This window comes from Electrophorus electricus, chromosome 3 (assembly GCF_013358815.1).
Source record: "Electrophorus electricus isolate fEleEle1 chromosome 3, fEleEle1.pri, whole genome shotgun sequence".
In the NCBI taxonomy this organism is placed as follows: Eukaryota; Metazoa; Chordata; class Actinopteri; order Gymnotiformes; family Gymnotidae; genus Electrophorus; species Electrophorus electricus.
In genome coordinates this window covers 21,535,403-21,560,000 of record NC_049537.1, presented here as the reverse complement: position 1 = coordinate 21,560,000, position 24,598 = coordinate 21,535,403, and the positions used below count along the sequence as shown (strand labels likewise).

The 24,598-nt window shown below is 42.3% G+C and overlaps 2 protein-coding genes across 4 annotated transcripts in view; one reads left to right on the top strand and one right to left on the bottom strand.

The window, feature by feature from the left end:
* The window catches only part of bcl11bb (BAF chromatin remodeling complex subunit BCL11B b), a 25,755-nt gene extending 16,749 nt beyond the window's left edge, over positions 1 to 9,006 (bottom strand). The window contains exons 1-2 of the mRNA XM_026998082.2: positions 8,184 to 9,006; positions 1,600 to 1,962 (exon numbers count right to left, since the gene is read on the bottom strand). Of these exons, the coding sequence (XP_026853883.2) occupies positions 1,600 to 1,962; positions 8,184 to 8,247 (427 nt within the window). The 5' untranslated portion in view covers positions 8,248 to 9,006. The remainder of the gene's footprint in view (positions 1 to 1,599; positions 1,963 to 8,183) is intronic.
* A 2,605-nt stretch (positions 9,007 to 11,611) lies between these two features.
* reps1 (RALBP1 associated Eps domain containing 1) lies at positions 11,612 to 24,552 on the top strand. Of its 3 annotated transcripts, none has more exons than XM_035524158.1 (20): positions 11,612 to 12,378; positions 13,632 to 13,755; positions 14,500 to 14,693; positions 15,055 to 15,211; positions 15,832 to 15,944; positions 16,364 to 16,526; positions 16,934 to 16,997; positions 17,337 to 17,491; positions 17,628 to 17,749; positions 18,653 to 18,733; positions 19,080 to 19,167; positions 19,780 to 19,875; positions 20,000 to 20,072; positions 20,339 to 20,469; positions 20,589 to 20,656; positions 20,837 to 21,010; positions 21,679 to 21,768; positions 22,022 to 22,170; positions 22,275 to 22,380; positions 22,683 to 24,552. In XM_035524158.1, exons 1-20 carry the CDS (start codon positions 12,226 to 12,228, stop codon positions 22,749 to 22,751), a joined length of 2,370 nt encoding a protein of 789 aa, XP_035380051.1. In that variant the 5' UTR covers positions 11,612 to 12,225; the 3' UTR covers positions 22,752 to 24,552. The 3 variants fall into 3 exon arrangements, with proteins under 3 accessions (XP_035380051.1, XP_035380050.1, XP_035380052.1); XM_035524157.1 differs by having other exon boundaries at positions 15,829 to 15,944; XM_035524159.1 differs by lacking the exon at positions 18,653 to 18,733 and having other exon boundaries at positions 15,829 to 15,944.
* The last annotated feature ends 46 nt before the right edge of the window (positions 24,553 to 24,598 follow it).

The window sequence follows — 24,598 nt, the reverse complement described above, 5'->3', positions numbered from 1 at the left end:
GGAAAGGAAACACTTCAGCAGGAGCACTTTAACGGTAACCCGTTAATATACCATAAAAAAACAACAGAATATGAAACTGCTGGAAATTATTTCTGAACAATATAGATGTGGTATGAGTTCATAGTTTATCACCCAAACATTAATAACAGGTTGAGTCTTACTGCAAAACATTTGAGCACTGCTGTATGGTTGGTGTGTGTACACATGGAGAGACCAAGAAGCAGCAATAGAAACCATGCTACACAACGTTGAGGTGTGTGTTTGTAAGTGTTTGTGGGTGTGTAAGACTGTGGATGTGCATGTGAGGGTGGATGTGCATTTGAGGCGTATCCTCTCTGTCACACTAGTCCATGTGCATGTGTGCGCATGTTTATTTACAGGTAGCCGTGTAGAGGCCTGGAGGCTTGTGTATGTGTGTGTGAGAGTGTGAGTAAGACTGTGGAAATGTGTGAGCTTCTGCAAGAGTGTTCAGGTCCTCTCTGTCACTAGTCTATGTACGCATGTGTGTGCTTATGTTTATATACGTACGTACGTGTGTGTGTGTGTGTGTGTGTGTGTGTGTGTGTGTGTGTGTGTGTGTGTGTGTGTGTGTGTGTGTGTGTGTGTGTGCGTGTGTGTGTGTGTGTATCCCTGTGGTTGTGTGCATGCACATGGATGTGTTGTGTGTGTGTGTGTGTGTGTGTGTGTGTGTGTGTAGTCCTAGGTTGCGTTACAAGCCGATGCCGCACTGCTTTGGCTGATAATGTTAGGCATGTGTTCTTGCAGGTATGCTGCTTTTTAAACACCGCTAAGTGGGGAAACTCCTTTATTAACACCCCTCTATTTCTCAGAGCCATCGAGCCTTAATGAACTTTCTTAACCCCCTTTTTCATAATACGCTACATTTCCCTCCCAAACAAGCAGGGTGAGGTTCATGCATTTTTCTGTAACAAAATTGGTTTCGGCTGCCAAAGGGCTCAGGGCTGCTATGTGATGTTTCACTTACAGAAAGAGAGAAACAGAGGGAAAGAGCGTAAGAGAGAGAAAGAGAGAGTGGGAGAGAGAGAGAGCATGCAAGTGTGTGCAAGAAAACCAGCAAGAGAGAAAAAGAATGAACATGAGAGGTCATAGATAGATAGATAGATAGATAGATAGATAGATAGATAGATAGATAGATAGATAGATAGATAGATAGATAGATAGATAGATAGATAGATAGATAGATAGATAGATAGATAGATAGATAGATAGATAGATAAAGGGAGCATGAGAGAAGAAGAGCACTCTAACGAAATCATGTGACAGGTATTAATCCCTCTTAAAGGCCCATGTCAAAAGTATGCCACAATTTGAAGGAAGCTCTTCGCAAAAAGCACGTTAGGAATTTCTGTGTGTGTGTTTGTGTGTGTGAGCGTGAGTGTTATCAAGATTGGGTTTTCAAGTGCGAGTGCAGCACATGCACGCGCTGTTGTTAGCCATTTTCGTGCAGTCCCGTGCACTTCACACGCCACATATGTCAGCCCTTCATATTTCCTAGACACCTCTCCTGTGCCAATTCACACCCCTGTCACCCATCCCGCCTCTGCTCTCCAATCCACGCCCTGGCACTGCAGCACCTACCTGTTGGGATGCTCTCTTGCTTAGGGCAGATTCCTCTGGCGGGCGTCAGTCGCTTCTCCTCCTCTTCCTCCCCTGGCGTGACCTGGATCCCGACCTCCACGGGGCGGAGTCTGCGGCCGAGCTCAGCGGGTGGTGATCCAGGGGAGGCGGGGCCACCCTTCTCCCCGGGCTTGCTGTAGCAGGCGCCCGCGCCGCGGCACAGCCTCCGCTTGTGCTCTATGAAGGCCAGGATATCTCCCAGAGGGAAGTTTGTCTGGCACTGGCCACAGGTCAGCAGGTCTCGCTCCCCAGCCCCGCCCACTGAGCCGACCAGGGACGGTTCTGGAGGGCGCAGCTCCGCCCCCATGTCATGGTTGGAACTGGCTGTCGAGGGAAGAGAGCGGACAGGGTAGAAAAGCTGTCAGTCACAGGGCAATGTTAAGGCTCTGCTGTGCTGAATGTTTTGAATTCGAGCCTTCTCTTTGCTCACTTAGATTTGATTTCAAATTTGCAGATTTTGTTTTCTTTGCTGACTTTCCTTTAATTTGGAGATCTCAAATCCTGGCATCTCATATCCTAAAACACCCTTGATACCAATGAACCTTATACTGTCCTTTTCAGACCCAAAGCCCCATTTAAAAAGTGATCGCAGCACACCTGTGCTCACAGCACACTGAAGCTGATATGTGTATGTGATATAATGTATGTTATATCGCACGAGTAGTGCCTTTTTTTTCAGTAGGCATTTTACTTTCTTCATGCAGCAATAAACACCTGTAAACTACAAACTAAGATCTGACAAGGTGTGCATATGTGTGTGTGTGTGTGTGTCTGTGAGAGAGAGAGAGAGAGAGAGAGAGAGTTGTGCAAAAGCGCGATCCTGCAGTGGTGTGTCTCTTTCCGGTCTACTTTTCTGCATGCTGGACCGGATGCAGGAGAGGTGCACGTGCAGGTAGATGAAAAAGAAGGGTTGCTGAAGCCACAGTGCGGGTGCAAGCACTGTCCCAGAGCCAAAGGCTGCCTCAGCTGTCACGCGGCGCGGCACAGGTGCACCTCAGGGAGGTTGATTAAGGATGCTCGAAGACCAACTGCCTAGCGTGGAAATTAGTGTTCTATCTGACTAGGATTGGACTTTTATCAAAATCCCATCCGTTTTTACAACATAAAACACTGTCCCGCTCTGGTTTATTAGCATGTAACACATGATGTGGTTCAAATGAATAACCTCTTATTATTCCCTATAAAACTGACATGGAAAGATGAGAAAATCGTAGATGTATACATTACAGAGAGTACACAGCAGTCAGATACTTGTAATCACATGTAAGCAATACAACATGCAGATTGTGGACATTCTCCATCTCATGTATTTATCTCATTTACTGCTCGACCCCCTCCCCAATCCCCCCACTCCACCGCATCCCCTCCTCACCATAAGATATACTTTACCTAAAACTGTCTGATACATATGAACACGCTAGGGTAGGTTGCAGATGATGCCAACGGTTAAATTCACCCTGCACGTCCATCGTCGAGTTCCCCTCTGGTTCAGTAGCTCGGCAACAGCCGAATGTTCCCTATAAGATGGCGGCCCGAACGCGAGTGGCTGCAGCTCCAGTGAGCTGATGCAAACACGGGGCGGTCCTGCAGATCGGCACCTGGCCATCCCTACTTGGCTCTTGCTATGAGATGAGAGAGGCATCAGCGTGTTTGTTCATATGGGGTTGAGTAACATCGCCTTAGGAAGAACATAAATGTCATGGAGCTGGCGTGCGACCAAGGCCACAGGAATGTCGGCATTCTGAGACACCCGTGCCCCCCCAAAAAAACGCTCCACACTGCCATAGGGCAGAGGGGCAAAAATGTAGGCGGAGCTCTGAACTACAGGTAGATACTACGTGAGAGAAATGTGGTGTGATCAGTGCACTTTGGAAGGCAAAGTCACTATCAAAATATACCATCCTGTAACATATTATTGTTATTGCTGCTATTGCTGACAATGTTGGTCATAATAATATCATAATAATTTTAATTTGGTACTTCCTAAAACATGAAGTAAACAATGGTTTAAAAATATAAAATATAAAAATAACCAAAACCAAAATATAATATGTCAGTGTGCTACACAAAAAAAAAACAATCATAAAGAAATGAAAACAAAATGAAGTCCAGTCACAAACATTAAGAAATCCTTTCAAATTCTTTAAATGAACCACCATCAAACATATACTATTTTTGTCATAAATGTCTGAATGCATATTAAAAAAGATGTATGTAATAAAGAATTCTGGTCAAAACCTAGTGTTTCTGTTCAGCCGAAACCTACAGTTTGTGTGACAAGCAGTTCAGACCTTATTTAACACCAGCAAGGGAAACACAATAAGTGCAAATTATTCAAAAACCAATTGAGCCCAAACCTCACCAGCTACGTTTACAGAGACTTACAGGTTGCCGATACACCTTCATTCTCTGGAGCCGTGTAGGCCCAGCAAATAACACATTACATGCGCTCCCTATTTGAAACTAGCAGTGTAGCTCTGTACATGTTCCTGAACAACTTCATGCTCTGGAGATGTAAAGTGTACCTGTGCCTCTCTAAACCATAACAGAAAAATCAAGCCAAATAAAGCACTGGTGATAGTTCACCAAAATCTCTGGAAGTAATATCATCAATGACAGTCAAGAGGCGGTAATTTTAGTAGACATCCATTGCAATGTCCTCTCCAGGGAAAATTTATACACCAAAAAATTGAATTAATTATATACAGCATAAGATAAGTAGCGAGTGTGGATCAGGGATGATACAGGGGGGATGACAGGCATATGGGGTTGTGCACATCATGAATACACTTTTTACACATGATTTCTGAAGGCTATAATCAGAGGGCAGTAGAAATTCTGAAAGAGTACACACACAGACACACAGATACTCAGACACACACACAGAAATGAAAAGGTAAGAATTTCATCCTGTACAAATGGAAGATGCTCCAAAAGACTTAGAGCACCCCCTATCAGCTCCTGCTGCACACAGTCAGGCTCTTAACTGCACAAGTAAATTCAGAAAATCCAGCATATTCTAGCACTCATAAGGATCTGCAAACATCCCCCCAAATATTCATTACATAAATAATCAACACAGATAAATGTTTCAGCATGCTCTAGTGAGGATGTAGAAAACCATACTGCACATGCATCAAATAGCTACCGATGGAACAGTGTGTTGCATAACATTGGCATGAACCTCATGCAGTTTTGATTTTTCTCCACTAATGACGCCTTTTTGCGTGTCACCATGTCAATATGGGGAAGACCTACAAATAAAAATTTTCACATCCTCAAATATTCTTTTGGAGTGGATTTGGAACAGCCACAAGGAAGCGGGTGGTATGTGTTCCCAATAGCAAGACCCGTGAGGAGAAGCTAGATGCCCTCTCACTGTAACTAAACGATCATTGTTTTCCAGTGTGAACAGGAAAGAGGTTCTGAGTGTGTGTCCCCGTGCCATGACCAAAAACCATTATGAAACACTAGTGAATTTGCACCATATGCAGTGAGACGCGAGACTATGGTGGACACCCCCCTCCTACACATGAATACACTCAAGTGTTCATGCATTGACTCACAACATATGTGCGCACACAAATGAAAAGGACAAACAGACGCACACTAATTGCTGAAAACAGCTTTCGGCGTGACGATTATATAAAGCTTAATGTGTATTAACACGTGCCTGTCACACATCTATTTGCATTTGCAGCCACACTAAAACACAGTGGATATTTCAAGATGAAACCTGTGTGTGTGTGTGTGTGTGTGTGTGTGTGTGTGTGTGTGTGTGTGTGTGTGTGTGTGTGTGTGTGTGAATGCGATGTGTACATACATGCAGACTCACAACATCAAGTATGCCCTACATTTATTCTGAGGCACGAAATATGTAGATATTCCAGTTCCCACATTGTTTTTTCTATTCCTTTCTTTTTTTAATGAATGTGACCCGTGGGGTTCCTCACTCTAGGCTAACATTGTCTGTATTGAGCAACCTTCTCAACTGACATGTCCTGTTCCAGGACCGTTGACTTAGCCAAATGAGGCCATTCAGGTTTTCCCCCGGGTTTGTTTGAGCCCTGAAAGATGTCTCAAGAACCTGCCAGGTGAACCTGGCCTTTCATCTGAACGCTTCACTTTTTATGATCGGTTTACACGTGATACACATGAACTTATATACACAATAGACACACAGACAGCCACACACAGCCACACACACACGCGCACGCGTGCAGACACACACACACACACACACACTCACACACACACATATATAGGCAATGTTTTTTATATATCACATTCTCATTATTTTGCTCAAACATATTTATTCATGCATGTCCAAAGAAACACACACAAACATGCTCACACACAGAAACGCACACATACACATGACATTTTAACGGCATGCTTTCACTAATGATTAAGTCCACTGCAAACTTTAATGTAACTACACGTTACCTTCAAAAGTCTATACCCTCTGAATAAATGTTAACCATTCAGTTGTAACCACAAAGCTGAAGGGTGATGCTAGCTTAAATTCTTGGAAAAACTAATTCAAAAGTTGCCCTCATGAACTGCTCTCTGGCTACCTCAAACACAAAGCAAACATGATATAGGGCTCACTGAATGTCTCAGTTATTGCTCACCATGCCAGAAATTAAGTTAGGGCCTGATGATTTTTCAGAAATAGCCCATTACAGCCCATTACAAAAACTCACTGAACATACAAAAATTAGAACTTGCAAGGTGAAATAAAAATCAAATAGTTGTGAAATGGAAAGACATTATAGAAACTTTCAGCACCTGATGAAATTGGCATATATTGATTTGGAGTTTAAAAAAAAAAAAGCTTTATTTAAAGTTACCACCTAGCAGAATAAACACTGGCAATGGAAAGAGCTGGCAAGCGTTATGGTGCCTTCACTAACACTATAGGTCTAATCAGTCAAGGGTAACATATTCACATCCTCCAAAAGAGGATATCAGCATCTGAATAAATGATATCCTTTTATTATGGCAAATTATTCGTTGTAAGCATTACTATTTAGAGATCTTCATAAATAATCGTTTGATAAAAAAGATTCATTAGGAAAAGGAATCGGTAAAGATTTTATCCTGGAGCTGTTGTGAATTAGATTGATGACCTCGCTGTTAAGAATTTAACGCTTGGGCTGGGGTTCATTGACGTGATCTACATTTGAGAAGTTACATTTCAAATCACACTGGGATGTTATATGAGCACACAATATTAGACCTATATGACCAAAAATGTTTTATAAGAACTATTTGAGATAATCCATTTCGCGCATAAATGTATTACTAGTGTACGGGGCTCTTTGAAGTTGATGATGACGATAACTGGGGCGTAAAATAAAACGTGAGGCCCCACACGTGAAGGCGTCGCTTCGGTGCAACAATTTGCTACTTTTCTAATTAAGATAAATGTAACCAAATGTACGAACTATTCTAGCCTATCGTTCACTCTATTAATGTATTTAAATACGCAGGGGTCATAGCAGACTAATGTGCATAAATTGAATTAACAAACGATATAACCTGCTATTCAGAGATAGATTTATGACGTTAAGGATATATAATAAATGTCTATAATACACACTTATACACTTATACTAAACCGACTCTGCACCTTCAGGCCTGTGTCTGTCTGTCTCTCTCTCTGTCTGTCTGTGTGTGTGTGTGTGTGTGTGTGTGTGTGTGTGTGTGTGTGTGTGTGTGTGTGTGTGTGTGTGTGTGTGTGAAAGCGAAAGAGAGAGAGAGACTGAGAGAGTTGTAGTTTATATTTGAGGTTCGATTGGGCCTTGGGGGTCCTGCAGTGTTATCATTGCTTGTTGAGTACGCCTCTTTTCTTAAATTGTTAACCCCAACCCTAACTGACGAGTTTAAAATTGCTTATACATACCAGCAGATTCAAACACAATTGAACACCGATTCAAGATTTGCGTAATTTATGATAATTTGGTGATACCATCAAGTTCCTTATTGTTAGCAAAAGTTTGTGACTCGAAGTCACTTTTTAGAAATCGATAAATTACAGCGCTGTATGTACAGTCAATGCATGCTTATTTCCCCGATTTAGCCCATTTCAATTCACGATTTTATTGGGATTAGAATTTCTCACATTATTTACATAACATTTGTGAGTCGTATTATATTTAGATACAATGCGGCATAAAGTTAGTGCATTTAAAGATGTTAAAATTGCGTGTCTACATAAAACGCACAGGCAAAATAAAATTGATGGTGTATGCTCCTAACACTTATTTCCCCTTTGAACCTAAAGGCCCTCCTGCTAATGAGACATCGAAAATAATTAGCAAAGTCCATCTTTTAAAGAAATGAAAGCGCTTCCCTTAATTATGTCATGGGTTCCTTATATCAAGACTTTTAAGGTGCAAGTATTTTTTACGTGACTGTGTGCTGGTTAGCGCGTTGGTGTGTGTGTGTGAGTGTGTGCGTGTGTGTGTGTGCGTGTGTGTGCGTGTGTGTGTGTGTGTGTGTGTGTGTGTGTGTGTTATTTGGTAAGTTCATGTACTCACGTTGTATGGTGTCCCTCTGCGACAGGGACAAGTGCTGTGGATTCCCCTGCTTGCGACGGGACATTGCCCCAGCATTTACAATCGCATCGCACGGAGACTTGGACTTGTGTCTGAAATCTGATGAGTCCGTGAAGTTCTCTTCCTTTTCTTCTACAAACTTTTTCCAAAGTCCTCTTCCGTCCGGATGCTGCTCCGCTTGCTTTAAAACGACCTTTCTGGACGGTTTGGCCTTTGTAGATAATAACTAGTGGTTGTAGTAGTAGTAGTACTACTAGTAGTAGTGAAGGATAGTAGTTCTACAAGAAGAAGAAGAAAAAGAAAAAAGAAGAACCCTGCACCCTGACCAAAGAATTAGTGAAAAGATTATTCGATCAGTTCTGAGCCAACTAATATAAAACAAAGATTAGTAATTTCTTAATTCATGCGCGCCGATTAAAAAAAAGGTTCCTCTGTTCGATTCGGCAGTAAAGTAGCGCAACGAACGACGCTGGTTACTCTCCAAATAAGTTGGCTAAATATAGTCTTCAAATTAAACAAAACTGTCCTCCAAACATTTCTTTATAGATGAAGCCTATTCGATGTGGTAGTCAAAAGCAACTTTCTTGAAAATCCAAATTCCTTCGAAAGTGGGTTTGACAGGTGATGGGAACCTTGGTCACCATTCTGCGTGCGCACTGGCATCGGTGCACAGAATGGCAACTCAGTCGCAGTCCCTCGGAAGAGGCCGGCGACGATAAAGACACCACCTCCTCTCCAAATCAATCAAGGCCATGTAATTACGTCTTGCATGTACGTCGGACGAGTCCAGGTTCTTTGGGAGGACCCTGCGCGTGTGTGGCAGGGGTTGCCTCTGAGGAATGGAATGGAATTCAAGTTCAAGTACGGACGTGACGTTGGGTTCACGATGTGAGAGGCATCATCACGGCGCTAAAAGACTGCCAGGACGCTGGGGGCGACTAGTGGCGGTTTGCACCGCGATCGGGGTAACTAGCCTGCCAAGGAGATAGTCGGCGCGCGAAGGGGAACGGGAACCCCTCAGCCCGCAGCGCTCTTGCCGTGCTGCAATTAAAATAAAACGGTATTTCAAACTTCCAGGCAAATTAACACGGCGACTGACCGTTAGCTCAGCGTTGTCCTCATTTTTATGATTTCAAATATGAATTTAATTTGCATACAACGCAAGCCTCTTTACCGGCATTATTAACATTTTCCCTCTAGGCTACTTCAGTGCTCTCTTGTGTTAAGATACAGAGCTTTTCTAATTGTGGTACACATACACATTTATCAGAAAAACAATCTGTAAAAAAAATCAGTAGCTAACTTTGGATGTTTTTTCATGAAATTCTTAGAAATGATTAATTCTGGCGCTGATAAAAATGTAAAACGGGATATATCTCATTCTCAAAAGTATCATTTCTAATATTCCTAAAATAATAATCGATCATATCATCCAGTTTCATCACTTTTTCCTCACTTATCTTTCCTGTGGGACATTTTCATTTCAGATAGGCCTATTTGATTGTGCTGTAAATAAAATCTACTTACTGTGAATTGTTGCATTTGTTGTACGTAGCTGCAGTACTTATCTCAGTACAGTATGCCTAAAACCCAGTGTAAAAAGTCAACATTGCGAAATGTCTTTTTTCTTTAATAGCCTACCTAGTAACAAAATTTAATGTAAGGACATAGTATTTACAATACAATAGTTACTCTACCCATATGGTCAACTTACTATATCATAACACTACTTGAATATTTCTGAATTTCATTCAGTTTACTCAATGATTTGAGCTATCTAAATTTCCATTTTTGGTTTATCTCGTGACATGAATTCATGGACAGCTGCACCCTCTAGTGTATTTTTAAAGAATCACTTACTTAGGATACAAAAGACAAACATGCTGAAATGAAAATGACATTGAGAAGTAGATTAATCAGCAGTAAGGTAGCTTTAGCTATAAACACAAACAACAACAAAAAAAACTAAGGTCAGACTTTATTTAGTAAAATAACTACAATGACAACAGACAACAAAAAGAGTATATATTGATAACAAGGTAAACTATCCTGTATCATACTGACCATGTTGGTATGACTTTAAATTCCAGCTTTTTAAAAAAGCATTGACCCAAAAATGTTCCCTTATTGAATTTGTATTACCTACAGAAGCAAGGTCCATCTTGCTCCATACACAGATATGATTAGATCCCTTAAAAAGCAAAAGAGGGCAGACTGGCAGATTGATATATTGGAAAGATTTCAGAACCACAGCTATACTGAACCACTTCAAACTATGAAATATACAAGATACATTTCTATCTTTTTTTTTCTGAAAATGATAACCTGTCCCTGTGATTGCTCTTTCAGGATATAAAATAACTGCCTCAGTGAAACATGTTTTGAGAATTTGTTGGGCAATAAAGACAAATTTGCATATAAACTCTTCAACTCAGTAACATAGTAGGCTGCTTCTTTTCTAGCTAGGGACTTCATCTTGAGAATACCTTTCCACTGTGGGATCAGTCTCTGTAATGAGTTCAGAAATTAACATTTCAAGAAGAAATCTATGACCAAAGAAAATAGACATTATTTGGCAGGTGGAGTAAGTTGACTATGAACATACTTGCAATGGAGAAAATATTCATATAAACTACCCCTTGGATAGGTTTATTTGTGTGTGTGTGTGTGTGTATACATACATATGGAATGATACATTTGTGCTCCACTACACTGAATTCTAGCCTTATATAGTTTAGATGTCTGTTCGTGCCATTGACTATGCCATTGACTAATATGAATTGTACATACGGTTCGTGCCTGTGATTGTTTGCTTGTTAAGGGGCCCTCTAGTGGACATCTACCCAATCATATGCGGCAGGGTTGCCTATTTTGTAATTGCTGCACATTTGAGTTTTCTGTTTTCATGTCAGGCACAATTTTAAGAAGTAGGTAGTTATACTTATAATATGTATATATATTTTTTATATCTAAACAAACAAGGAACGCATAATGCAACGAACATAATGCATACATTAATATAGAAGGTTTATACTTAGTGGCCTTGAAAGTTTCAAAGTGAACTTCTGATCAGACAATTTGATCATGCTCCTGTATGCAATGCAGGTGGAATACATCATATGTTGTCATAAGATATTATAGTTAATCGATTTCTACAATATATGAGTATTCAAATCGCATCTGAAACTTTAGTTTGCCCCAGGCAAAGCTCGGACCACCCCATAAACATTTATATATTCGAGCGACATCAAACAAGAACTGCATTTTCTCGTCTGAGAGACAAACATAATTTGTCTCTTTATACCTAATAAATAGCAGGGATTACGCTCATCTCGGGATTATTCATCCGGCAATTGTCTATCCGGGTCCTCCATCGAACAGACACACTAGGACTGTATGATGACGTCAGGGGGACGGGAATGGCGGCGCTGTCTGTTGATGGAAGGAGCCCAAAGAGCCCGAAACTTTATTTCTAGGAAAAGTTTTAAATTAAAACTCGATCTTTCTACAGACGCCTCGCTCCGTCGTTGAAAACGAGTAAAGGGCACAGTGTTATTACTTCCTCTGAAAAAAAAAGCACAGCGTCAGCGGTTCGGGAGTTGATTAGCTAGCTGTCCACTGCGCCTCTGACTTGGTGAGGCGAGCTAGCGGTTAGCGTGGCTAACGATGTTGTAAACTGGCGTCGCAGTTTGGCTTGAACGGAGCTACAGGGACGCTAGCCTGCTAGCTACTGCCCGTAACTTAACTAGTGTGTAACCTAACGTTAAAGGTTTGGCACGCTACTATTCTGTTCACACTTCGTCTTTGTTGTCCCGTACATTTCACGTGTAATTTTAGAATAGCTGAAAAAAAAGACTGAAGAAGGATATTTGGCCTTTGCTAAGCGAGTCCACGCCGCGCTCATTCGCCCTTATCTGGACAGTCGGTAGCTGTGTGGCGAGCTAGTCGAGCTAGGGACACCACAGCCTTCGTTTCTTGCTGGCTAACGCTAGCTAGCTCGGTCGTCATTGTAGTATATGCCACAATGGAGAGTTTAACGTTAAGCGATGTCGAGCAGAAATATTATTCAGATTTGTTTGTCTATTGCGACGTGGACAACACTAAAAAAGTGGCATCCAACGGCAAAGTTCTTGACCTTTTCCGAGCGGCCCAACTGTCCAACGACGTGGTACTCCAGGTAAATGAACGTTAAATAGCGAACATAACGCTAGCTGTCTAGCGTTATCAGCTACGAAACTGATTGCCAAATAAGCTTAAGGTGTGCGACTACTCTAGCCACCTAACAGACCTGTAGTTTATCTGCATATAATTAAACTGAGTTTTACTAAGTCATCTTGTGTAGTTTCTTTATCTGTAGATTTAACTAACGATAGCAGGGTGATAACAGATTAGATCATTCATAATATTGCAGTCTTTTGCGAAGTTAGCTGGCTGGCTGGCTAGTTAGCTAACGCTAGCTTGCTGCATAACTATTTTTTAAAAACAGCCCGCATCTAATAACTGGTCAGTTGTAGATGATTAAACCAACTAATGAGCTTTCACACTATGATGTACTTGGCTAGCTAGTACACACATCCCTGGATGGCTAAACAATACATTTTATGAGTAGTGTGTGTGGCTAAATCCGTTGGGTCAGTACAGTTATTTTCCTTTTCACCGCTTATAAATGGATATCGTAGGTTCGTTATCTTGTGTACATGGAAGCCTTTATTAGTCATTTAACGTCTTGTTTGTTTCTTTTATACTCTGACTGGTAAGATATGATTTCGATGTTAAAGACTATTTAATATAGGCTATCTTTTAGTTAGGTTAAGTATCTAGATTAAACAGCCATAAAAGGACGTTAGTATATCGTGCATGGCAGAAGTACGATTTTGCACCATGTGTGATTTAACCTGGTTATTTAATTTTAAATGGCACACAACTTGTGTATCCACAAATAATTAGCTCTCCCTCCTTTTTGCACTTACAGCATTAGGGCTAATGTTTTTGTTACCTTGGTTGATATCTTGATTTCTTGTTACAATATTTATAGTAGATATCAGAAGAAGCCACATTTCTTACTGATTGTTTTGGAGCAGTTGGGAGAATCTGAATTCCAAAAGTAATCTTATGCTGTCTCAGCAAATGAGGACTTTGCCACACTCACATCTAGGATCCAGTAGTGTAAATGCAGTGGCTTGGCATACAGAACTGTATGACAAGGGGCGTGTCTCTCATGCAAACTTTTCAGCAAATTTCATGCTATTGATTTTGGTGAACTGAAATAATTTGTCACTAGATTCAGACTATTCATTCATTCCACCTGAGCGGCCGGGGGGCGGGGGGGAGCAGTTTCATCCAAATCTGAGTATTGCTACAGATGTGCTTAGTCATTCTTGGCAATTTGTTAAAGGTCAATATTTTGCACTGTTCTTATTTGTTCTTCAGATTACTGAACTCTGTGGTGCCACTCGTCTTGGCCATTTCGGCAGGAGTCAGTTTTACATTGCATTGAAACTCATTGCTCTGGCCCAGTCTGGCCTGCCACTTCGTGTAGAGAGCTTAAACAGTGGTAAGCAAAGACACTTTTTTGCTTTAAAAACAAATTAAATATGTCTCTTTATGAATAAAGTTATAATGCATATGTCTGGTTAATTGTCTGCTCAGTTTTATGTTGCACTTTCCCGTGTGTTTTGTACTAAATAAAAATCAAGTGGGTTATATAAAATGGTGTCTCAAATCTATCATTTGAATCTACCCCATAAGTACTGAAAAACTTGATTGTAGGTCCTGTGGTCTGCAGTAATACTTCACCCCATTAACTGGTCTGTGCAGTTGTCTCTTAGCCAAAGAGTACTCTTTTGTCAAAATGCAAACAAAAGGCAAAGTGTGTGTTCTGTTGTCCTCCCCTGCAATTTTTAGTTATCTAGCCGAAAAGCTCTAAACCCTGCATTTAGACATGAGGAAATGACTGGTTTCAGAGATGAAGGAGTGAAAAGCGGGTGCCGATGTAAATAAGCAGGAAATAAGGACATCCCTGTATGCCTGAAGATACTGTAGAAGAATGGAAACTGAATCAACAGGAAATTGCAAAAGGGGCCCTTAAGCACAGATACAATTTGGAAAGGCTTTTTCCTTTATTTAAAATTAACCATGATGTAAAAGACCTGAAGGACTTTAGCCTCCCCAGCTTGTTCTGCATCTGGTGATTACATTAGACAGTTGGGTATGTCACTGTGTCTTAGCTAGTTATATTTGCAAATGTATCATTACACAGTACTATGTATATGTTTATCTGATATGTTGGGTTTTGCAGTCAAAGACCTGCCCCTCCCTCGCTTTGTGGTGGGCAAGAATGAACAGGAGTCCAGGCACACAGCCATGTACCCAGACACGGAGAATCAGGGGCCTTACTCCAGTGTGATTCCCAGGCCCCCAGGCAGAGTACCAGCCAAAAAATTGTCCACCCATGAGGTGATCCAGCCATGTGTGTCTGCCGTGGAGCCTCAGGTCAGTGTACTGCTCTTATCTGCTGATCCACTCGTATCTCTGTGGAGTCATCTTGCATCTCTTCTTATTGTAACTGAAAGTTCCCGTATTCCCCAGTTGGATAATCGGGGTTGCTTTTTAAATTTCATTATAAAAATCTAAATTTATTTTAGACAGGCAAATTTGGCCCTTCAAAAGCAACTTACTAGTACTGATAATGTCTGTGTCCTTTCTGTTTGCCTCAAGTGCCAGTCTCAAACATGTCTACTCCCTGAAGCAAATGTTCCAGACCACACCTGATTGGACATAGGCCCAATCCAGTTAACTATCAGAAGGCTGTGGTAGTTGTGTGATAATGGATGTTCCATCTCTCTGACCCCAGCCAGACACTACGTCTCCTGTAGTCTCACCTCACCAGTCCCCGCCCACCTCGCCCCATGCCTGGAGAAAGCACAAGCGGCAGGCCAGTGGAGGGGCTGTGGACAGACCACCTGCCGTGGCAGGAGCCGCCTGGCCACCCTTTAGAGAAGCACAACCAGGTACCCACTGCCAAACACACACATGGAGGGCTTCCTCTGCCATCGTTGGACAGGCTGACTGGTTGTTTAAACTAACCAGCCCACAAAGACATTAAAGATTTTTGTCATTTGTCCATAACTGATATATTGTTGAAATGTCAGACATGATTAGACATCAACATACATTAAGCAAATATAGTCAAATCATGCTTAATAGATCTTTATAAATAGAAAATTAACACGCCTAATCGAAGGAGTTGCTTCTTGAAAGGCTGTCAGCGCAAATTTGATAAAGAGGAGATGAAGTGCCTTGCTAGAGCAACAATCTTTCCTTTGTGAACTCGCTGCTGCTCTTCACGCGCTGGCCCCTGGCATCACTGTCCTGTTTTAACTTGTGAAATAAAGCGAAGGATGGCATTGATCTGGATTCTTTCTGAAAGTTATTTTTATGTCTTTGAGTGCGTTCCTATAATTTGGGGAGCTTGTCTGTTCATGACGTTCAAGAGTCCCGTGTATAGAAAAACGCATGTTTATGATGTCCTTTAGAACAACCATTAAGCACCATCTCGATGTAACCAGTGTTTCTTCATTCCCCTCCTCCCTCTTCTTATCCACCCCCTCCCTCCTCCGTTCTGCAGCAGGTGATGGGATGTGGGCTTCCCATTCACCTCCTCCCGTTCAGGAAAGCTGGGTCAGTTTTACTGACACGCCTCCCTCCAGCACACTTCCGGCAGTGCACCCCTCTTCCGCTCAGGTAGGGCGGCGCACGCCTCCCTCCATCTGTTGCCTTTCTCACCACTCTGACGCTTTTAAAAGCTCCTTTGTTAAAGGTGATCGCTTTCATGAATGGGTCAGCACAAAGTCGTTTCAATATTTGTAGTCCAGACGTAGGATTTTTTTTCTCCCGCACCTTGCCTGAAACAAACAATGCAGGTATCTGTGGGAGCTAAGCAAATATTTACATGTAAAACAGTTTAGATGCTGTGCCTTCCTACATGGGTAAATATCTTTAATGCTTGCTTTGGCTGTCTCTTCCTCGTAAACAAGTTCTAAACATTACTTTATGGCCTCTGAGCTCATATTGTTTTCATCTTTGCTCTCGTTGTCCTCTTTTGTGAAGTAATCTCATTCCCATCTCTGTATCCTGCCGCCTCCACTGTGACTTGCCCGCAGGAGAGCACAACAGTACGAACAGTGGCGTCTGCAGCAACAACAAATGAGATCCAAAGACAGGCCAGTGGCTACGAGGACCCCTGGAAAATCACAGATGAGCAGAGACAGTATTACATTAACCAGTTCAAAACTATTCAACCTGACCTGACTGGTTTTATTCCTGGCAAGTAAACACCTGCCTTTGTTTCCATGTATATCCATACAGTAGAGCTGCACAGTGTGTGTTTTGGTTATTATTATTGTAGCTTTGATGCACAAAGGTGCAATATGTAAACATGCCCTTTAACACAGAGCAGAGGTTTAGTGTGCTGTGAACACCTTGATCAGTCTCATATTTTGCGTTCATATGATGATTTTGCTAACCAATCTTAATCTGTTTTATCAAACATATGCCAATGTGTATGAAATTAGTTTTAAATACAACATATAGCAGTATATTCTCAGTATAGTTTTTTTTTTTTTCCAGCCTTTACTGCGGAGCTTTATTATAGACTTATTAAGATTACATTTTTTGTTTATTGTGATCTTTTGTATTATCTAATAAACTATTGGGATACTGTTGTTTTTCAGGCTCTGCTGCAAAGGAGTTTTTTACTAAATCAAAGCTGCCTATTCTAGAATTGTCTCACATTTGGTGAGTAGCTTTATTGAGTTTACTTTGTCCCTCATTGTTTGTGCTTGGCTTGGAAAACATTGCTTAAGCCTGTTCAAAAAAATAAATATCTAAAAAAAAAAAAAAAAACCACAACCATAAAGTATTGTATGTTGCTCACATGTAGATACTTTTGGCAGTGATAATTGCAGTAATGGTGTATGTTATGATGTTCAGCACTGAGCTGTCTGAATGACTTTGCCTGAGTCATGCTTTTAAGAGGAAGTTGTCTTCCTGTGCAAACCACAGACTAGATCTTAAATCCCCCCAACATATAAAATTCACAGTGTCAGCATAAACTGTTTTTTCTCTTCCCTGCAGGGAGCTCTCAGATTTTGATAAAGATGGTGCTCTCACTCTGGATGAGTTCTGTGCAGCGTTTCATCTTGTAGTCGCGAGGAAGAATGGTTATGACCTTCCAGAGAAGCTTCCCGAGAGCCTGATGCCAAAGCTGATTGATCTGGATGACTCAGCAGGTAGGAGAGAAAGTATGGCAAAGTACCCTTTCCTAATCATATCAGCGTCGTGGGATGAAGAGGAGGACATCAGGCATACAGCATGTGGATGTGTGTCTGTGCCCGTGACTGTACGAACGACGCCTGTGTGTTTCAGGAGTCCCGGAGTCTGCCCCTGAGGTGGGTTTCTCCAGTTCTCCTGTGGAGGTGACCCCCAATAAATCTCCCTCCATGCCCTCCCTGAACCAGAACTGGCCAGAGCTCAACCAGAGCAATGAGGTTTGCCCTACTGTACTTCACCTCAACTGAAGTGTCTGTAATAGACTGGCTGGATCCATTAATGAGATTACAGCAGTTAGTTCCCCCCCGGCTTTTTTTTTTTTTTTTTTTTTTTTTTTTTTCTTTTCTTTTCTTTTCTTTTCTTTTTCCTCCCCCCTGTTTGGAAATCAAGTGGAAGTGAGAACAACTATACTCATATTTTTCAAATATACCTGGTTTGAGGTATACTGTAAACGTTTTTCAGTTGAATTCAGTTTTTACCTTTTAGTCTATATGACTATTGAGTTCATTTTTGGTGACTAGATTGGATATGTCATACAATATTTGTTGGATTTGGTCATGGTTATTGGGCGTATCCTGCCCATATGCAGTTGTGACTCGAAGTCGCCATCATTTGTATTCACACTGGTGATGGTTCATTACTGCACAATGGTCAGTCGCCCTACAACTAAGAAGGCATATAGTAGGGCCTGAGTGGTCCAGCTGCGTGATGTTTTAACCCCATCATCAGGATGGTCCCATGTCCTCATCATACCCTAACCAGACCTGGCCCTGCTCTCTGGGTAGAAAAAAAGCCCTGGTTTCCCCCACATCATTCTGCCGTTTAGTGTGATGATAGCCAAACTAGTCTGTTGCTAGTAGCAGTGTGAAAAGATGGCTGATTGTGTCTTGGGAGGAAGTATATGCATGTGTTTTGGATATTTAAAAAAGGAGGTGCCTCATTAGCATTATTAGCATATGTATGTGTTATTAGCATATATCTCTCTTCCTCTGTGTATATTGTTGAGTGGACCGGAAACTGGAAGCTTTAGGTACACTGCTGCTGTATACTGTAGGCTCCGTGGTGCTGTTGTGAGTCCAGTGTACGCCCCATGCTGACATGTCTCTGCTCTGTCTCTCCAGCAGTGGGAGACTTTTAGCGAACGTTCCTCAAGCTCACAAACTCTGACCCAATTTGATTCTAACATTGCACCAGCTGACCCTGTAAGTCAATCACTTAGTGCTCTTTCATGATTAATGATTTTTCATTAACCCCCTGTGCCCTCGGGATTCTGTCTTGAAAATGCATGTTTTCATTGCAAATTCATCTGCATTACTGGCCACGAGACAATTTTTTTTGTTTTGTTTTGCTTGCTCAGCTTATGAAATATTCTGTCACGCTCGCTCTTCACATAACTTGGTCTAGGTAATGACAGTTTTGTATAGCTATCTTTATAGCATTTTTTAATTTTATTTTTTAAGGGGAAAGACTGATCACATAGCCTACTGAATCATATGTGAGGAGGAGTGACTCCTGCTGTGATGACTGAGACATGAATCTATTTTACAGGATACAGCAATAGTGCATCCTGTGCCCATCCGTATGACTCCCAGCAAGATACACATGCAGGAGATGGAGCTGAAAAGAACTGCAAGTGGTAGGGGAATTTTTTTTTAAACTTAAGTTTTTATTCTGTACAACACTTCAAGTGGGGCATTTTTTATTTATGGAAAGGAGATTTGTTCTAATGCCCTCTTTTTAGATTTCTGTGTTTGTCATATGAGATCTGAGCCTCTTAGCACTGCAAGTGTCTAAGTTTGGTTTATTTGTCACGTACATAGTCATACATGGTGTAACTCGCAGTGAAATGGTTTTGTGAGTGCTCTGTCCAAACTGAGGAACTGTCCATCACTGGAGCGAAAAAAAAGGTTCAGACGGCTAACAGCCAATTACTAGTGATTTGTCCTATTGTAATCTAGTCACGCAGTGCTTCTACTTACATTGTGGTTTTGAATGAATGGATGAGGATGTAGTTTGTCATTTGTTGTAATTTAGTGAGCTGTCTCCTTTAGAGTTTGTGTCTCATATGATCTAAAACGTGTTTTTTTTTTTGTTTTGTGTTTTTTTGCATCTTCTAAAGCATGTCTTAATTCCATCCTGATTTTACTTGAACATTGTTCAAATCATGTATATAGAAGGAACAAACTGATTAATTTAAAGGTATTTTAAAGAATTTGATTACTCTGTGTTTTGCTTCTTCGTTTTACAGACCACACACATCCAACAAGTCCATTAATGGCTAAACCACCTGAACTTTCGGAGGAGAAAAAGCTAGCAGCAATCAAATTTCCTGGCAGCACTGTGGGTAAGTTTAATAAAGCAGCAGTGAGCTGCTTTCAGCTTCACAGGATTGGACTGAGCCTTGGCAGCAAAGAGGAGTTTCTCAAGTGTACAGTGGAGTCTAAGGTTTCTGTATTTCTGTCTTACAGGTGACGGCTATAGCAGCTCTGACTCTTTTACATCTGATCAGGAGCCTATCTCAAGTGCTGTAACTAGACAGAGGTAGTGGTTTATGTTTTGTAGATTTTGCATCAGTGGCTCTTGATTCTATTTTTATTTTTTATTTTTTTTTTTAAACGGTAGATGCACTTTACCTACAAGAAACTTATCAAATTTGTAGGAAATATGTAACTAAATCTGAAGATGTGCACTTTTACCTAGAATGCCTTGAATTACAAAGAAAGTGGTTGAAGTCATTTTATGCCCCTAGTGGTTTGTGTCGAGTGTGGTGCTGGCGGTCGTTTTGAGCACATGTATGTTCCCTGCAGGTCTCACTCTGGGACGTCCCCTGAGGGCCTGAAAGCTGTGGCTCCACCGCCGCCCCCTCCCCGCCCCCACGCCTCACACTCGCGCTCCTCCTCTCTGGACATGAACAGGAACTTTACCGCCGTCGCTGCAGGTGCAAAGAGCCCTCATGGCCACTCTCCCGAGGCCGCTGGAGTTGTCGTTCTCCCTGTGTTCTGAAAGGGTGTTTGGTTGCTGGGAGACTGAGTGCATGTTGTGTGTTGTGTTTGCCAGGAACCCAGCAGCAGGCAGGAGTCGTAGCCTTTCCACCTGCTGTGCCTCCTCGACCCCTACCGACACAGGTACTCCTCCCAGGGCGAGCTACTATAATGTTTCTGCAACCATACAGGAGAGATTGTTTTTCAGTTGGCTAACGAGGTGTGGGTGGGGGTGTGTGCACACACATTTAATGTTTGGGTTTGTGTGTGTGCGCCCACACACGTTCCTGCGTGTATCTCATGTTTTCTTGTCTCCATGCTCAGACATCAGTGCCACATGGGCATCGTCCTGTAGATGGAGACGGTCTTCCAGCACATTCCAGCACCTCGCCCCAGCAGATGCCAGAGCAGCCCAACTTTGCTGACTTCAGTCAGTTCCAGGTCTTCGCTGTGGAGCAGCCGGTAGACGATGGAGACACACAGCAGGATGGCGGGCAGGTGGGCCCAACATTCTTCTACCGGAGAAAACCATTTAAAAAATAAATAAATAAATGAAAACTTAAGGGAAGGTTTCCTGGACAAGTATCAAGCCTTCCTTGGAATTAATTACGTTGTCAATGGTGAATCACGTTTGGAATCTATCTAGGCTTGGATTTAATCCAGATTGAGGAAACAAGCTTTACATTTTTATACCTGTGGGGTTGTAAACCTAAATCTGAATTCCAGTACATCACATGAATTATAACAAATTTTAGGAATGAACAGGTTACACTCTGTTGACACAGACCAAATGTGGTTTTGGTTTGGTACTAACTAGGTACAAACTAGATTTCATTAGAGCCATATGTCCATGTGATGTCATTGTAAAATATAATGAAACTCCACATTTTGGCTCACAAGAGAAAGCCTGGTGTGTGTGTGTGTGTGTGTGTGTGTGTGTGTGTGTGTGTGTGTGTGTGTGTGTGTGTGTGTGTGTGTGTGTGTGTGTGTGTGTGTGTGTGTGTGTGTGTGTGTGTGTGTGTGTGTGTGTGTGTGTGTGTGTGTGTGTGTGTGTGTGTGTGTGTGTGTGTGTGTGTGTGTGTTGGTTGGGGGGTACCAGCCAGAGGATGGGAGAGAGCCGCCTTGCTATTTGCAGTGCCTCAAGCGGCCCCTTGTGTTCTGTGCAGGTGGAGAAAGGTGTGGACGCTGCCGGGGCTGTCAGAGCGACGAAGAATGACACACAGGCTGAGGAGCGCACTCCAGCCACTGTGAACTCTGTACGCTCTCTCTCCCTCCACACCTGCTACACACTCAGTGTAGGGCTGCAGCTAACTCTAACTCACGTTTCTTCTCTGTGTAAGATGAACCTTACAAATAAAATGTATTTCTCACCATATGTTTCAGCAATGAGACCAGTAATTCTGGACGCTCTTGTACGAGTCCACACCCACATGCATGGCCAAGCCAGCGTCTTGATTAAGCAGTGCTAACGCTTTGCAATGACCAGGCGACCACTGTGTTTCCATGCAGGCCAAAGGCTCCACTCCTCTCGCCCCGCCTCCCAAACCTGTCCGGCGGAGGCTCAAGTCGGAGGATGAACTCCGACCCGACGTGGAGGACCACCCGCAGAAATCTAGCGTTGTCCCCGGTGTCCTAGCAACCCAGGCCTCTATTCCGCGGTACGTGTGCCCACAGAGTATGCTCTCACTGCTTCACACCTCTGGATTTTATGACCGTGGCGGTGTCCCATGCACTGACATGTTCTCGGTTTCATTCAAAACAGGTCTATTGGGAAAGATAAAAAGGCTATTCAGGCTTCCATCAGAAGGAACAAAGAGACAAACACCGTTCTGGCCAGACTCAATAGTGAATTACAGCAGCAGTTGAAGGTGTGTAAAGACAGGTTTTTAAACCAGTTCTCCACACCCTGAGCTCCCAGCACACCTACATCAGCTACATAAGCCTCAGCAGGCCTCGGTTACCTGACCCTGGTGTGCTTCGCCCTAGAACGTGACAGAAATGTGGAGCCTCTGGAGTTCCACTAGGACTGAATTGAACGTTTAAAGACATCCTTGAGTGTAGACACTTTTTAGCTCCCTCTTTTTGAAGTAATCTCAAGAATCAGTGACTTGTAGAACAGAATCTTGCAAATAATAATTAACTCCCTTTTTTTTCCCCCTTTCTTTTTCAGGACTTGCTAGAAGAGAGAATATCCTTGGAAGTTCAGCTGGAACAGCTGAGACCGTTTTCCCATCTTTAAGGTGTAAAGAAAGCTGTGATGGGAATGGTCCAGTAGATCCTGTGGGAGGACACACATTTCAGCCCCTTCTCCCCTGCTCCTCCAGCTGCAATCCCCATTTTGCGTGAAGGAGGAGTCTGCTGCCACCGTCTCCTCCTCTTCGAACTCCTCCTCGCTGCTCTCACACATCCCATCCTGGTCTTAGAGTGGGATGTGCTGAGAGACGGGGGATAGGGATGTAGTACGTTTTGGCACTTTTGAAGAAACCGAGTGTTTGCCGTTATTAATGTCAGTCCTCTTGTCTTGTGCAGAATGGAGTTGGCTGGTGCCCACTGCTGAATGTGGGAAGTAGGGGGTGCTGTTTAAGACCCCCTGCTCACAGTGATGTTTCTGGGGGCACAGTGGTACCCCAGCATGCTCTGATAATCGTGTTAGCCAATGGGCCAGATGATCAGAGGAGGGGACTGACTTTGGGAAGATTATGCTCCGTTTCAGAAGTACGTTCATGAATGATTGTGCTAGGCACGCAATCATAGTTCTTGTAACCTCCCTAATCTGCTAGTGGAGGTCACGTCTATGCGTGTGTGTGCGCGCGCGTGTGTGTTTGTGTGTGTGTGCGCACGCACGTGCGCGTGTGAGCAACGGTTACAAATATAAGGCATAATGCAACAAAGACTGCTCTATTTTCTTCTTTTAACATCTGTGGTATAACAAAATGATTTTTTTTAAAACCTTGTACAGTCATTGACCTAGTGTAACAACAGATATTTTATTAGTGGGCCTCCACCCGACTCCCTCATAAGGACGCTGCCTATAGTGTACCTCACATGTCTGAACAGTCTGAATGCTTCATGCTTCAGGATCCTGCTTCCCTGTGATGTCACCTATAAATGTGAGACCTGAGATGGAATGACTGCTATTGTCTCCTTGCCATTCTTTTGTCTGTCCTTTTACTCCGTAACACAATTTTTGCATGTTGTTTGTGTTCATAGTTTATATAAAACTGCTCTTACAATTGAACCACTTAATTTGTGTCCATTATCTCAACTAGTATGACTTTTACGTTGTTATGCTGATTTAAATTCTTGTTTGGTTTTTACTTGGTCGGTTGGTCGGTCATTTGGTGTCTTTTCCGTTTTCTCATAATTCCATTTCTACCCACCTGTCTTTGAAGCCTTATTCTAGTCATTCAGGTTTTCACACCAGTGCTCCCCCAAACTGTGGAATCAAGGTGAGCCTTCCTTTCCTGCTGTTCAGGTCGATGTACTGTATAAGGGGTTGTTGTATATTGTATGATATACATCTTTTGATCTCGTATGTAAATTTGCATTAATTGCTGACTAACAGCAACTATTCTATTTAATTGCTTATATTATGGCTGTGGGATCATAGATGTTTAACTGCATGGATGTATCTCTGCAGAATGAACTAGCAGCTGTGTGATTTTTACACAAAATAAAGATGGCACAATATTTTAATAACTTATCCTTTATTGTCCATTTGCATTGGAAGATTTTTGTTGATAGGAGGTCCAGAGTTGCTGTAGGTAAATACAACATTAAATATTTAAAGGGAGCATCTTTTCACAGAGCCTTTTGTGAAGTACTCCTGCAGTTTACCTTTGTTACCAGCTGAATGCGAGATTGCAGTTTGAGGTGTGTATTATAACATCGACATGTCTCGTTAAGAGTTGTGCCTGCTGCCGCGGCCCAGTGTAATTTCGCTGTGAAGTGGCAAGAGTCTGCACTCTACAGGCAAAGACGGGGGCAGTAGAGCCCTTCTCATCTCTGATTCTCTGATTTGCCAGAGGAAAATGACTGGGTACAATGGCAGGCTGTTTTCCAAATTCCACTACAGCGTGTTTGACT

Coding starts and splice junctions, on each gene's coding strand:
- reps1 (XM_035524157.1), top strand. CDS start 12,226: ATGGAGAGTTTAACGTTAAGCGATGTCGAGCAGAAATATTATTCAGAT. Junction 21,011..21,678: donor CACAGCAGGATGGCGGGCAG/GTGGGCCCAACA, acceptor TGTTCTGTGCAG/GTGGAGAAAGGTGTGGACGC. Junction 21,769..22,021: donor CTCCAGCCACTGTGAACTCT/GTACGCTCTCTC, acceptor GTTTCCATGCAG/GCCAAAGGCTCCACTCCTCT.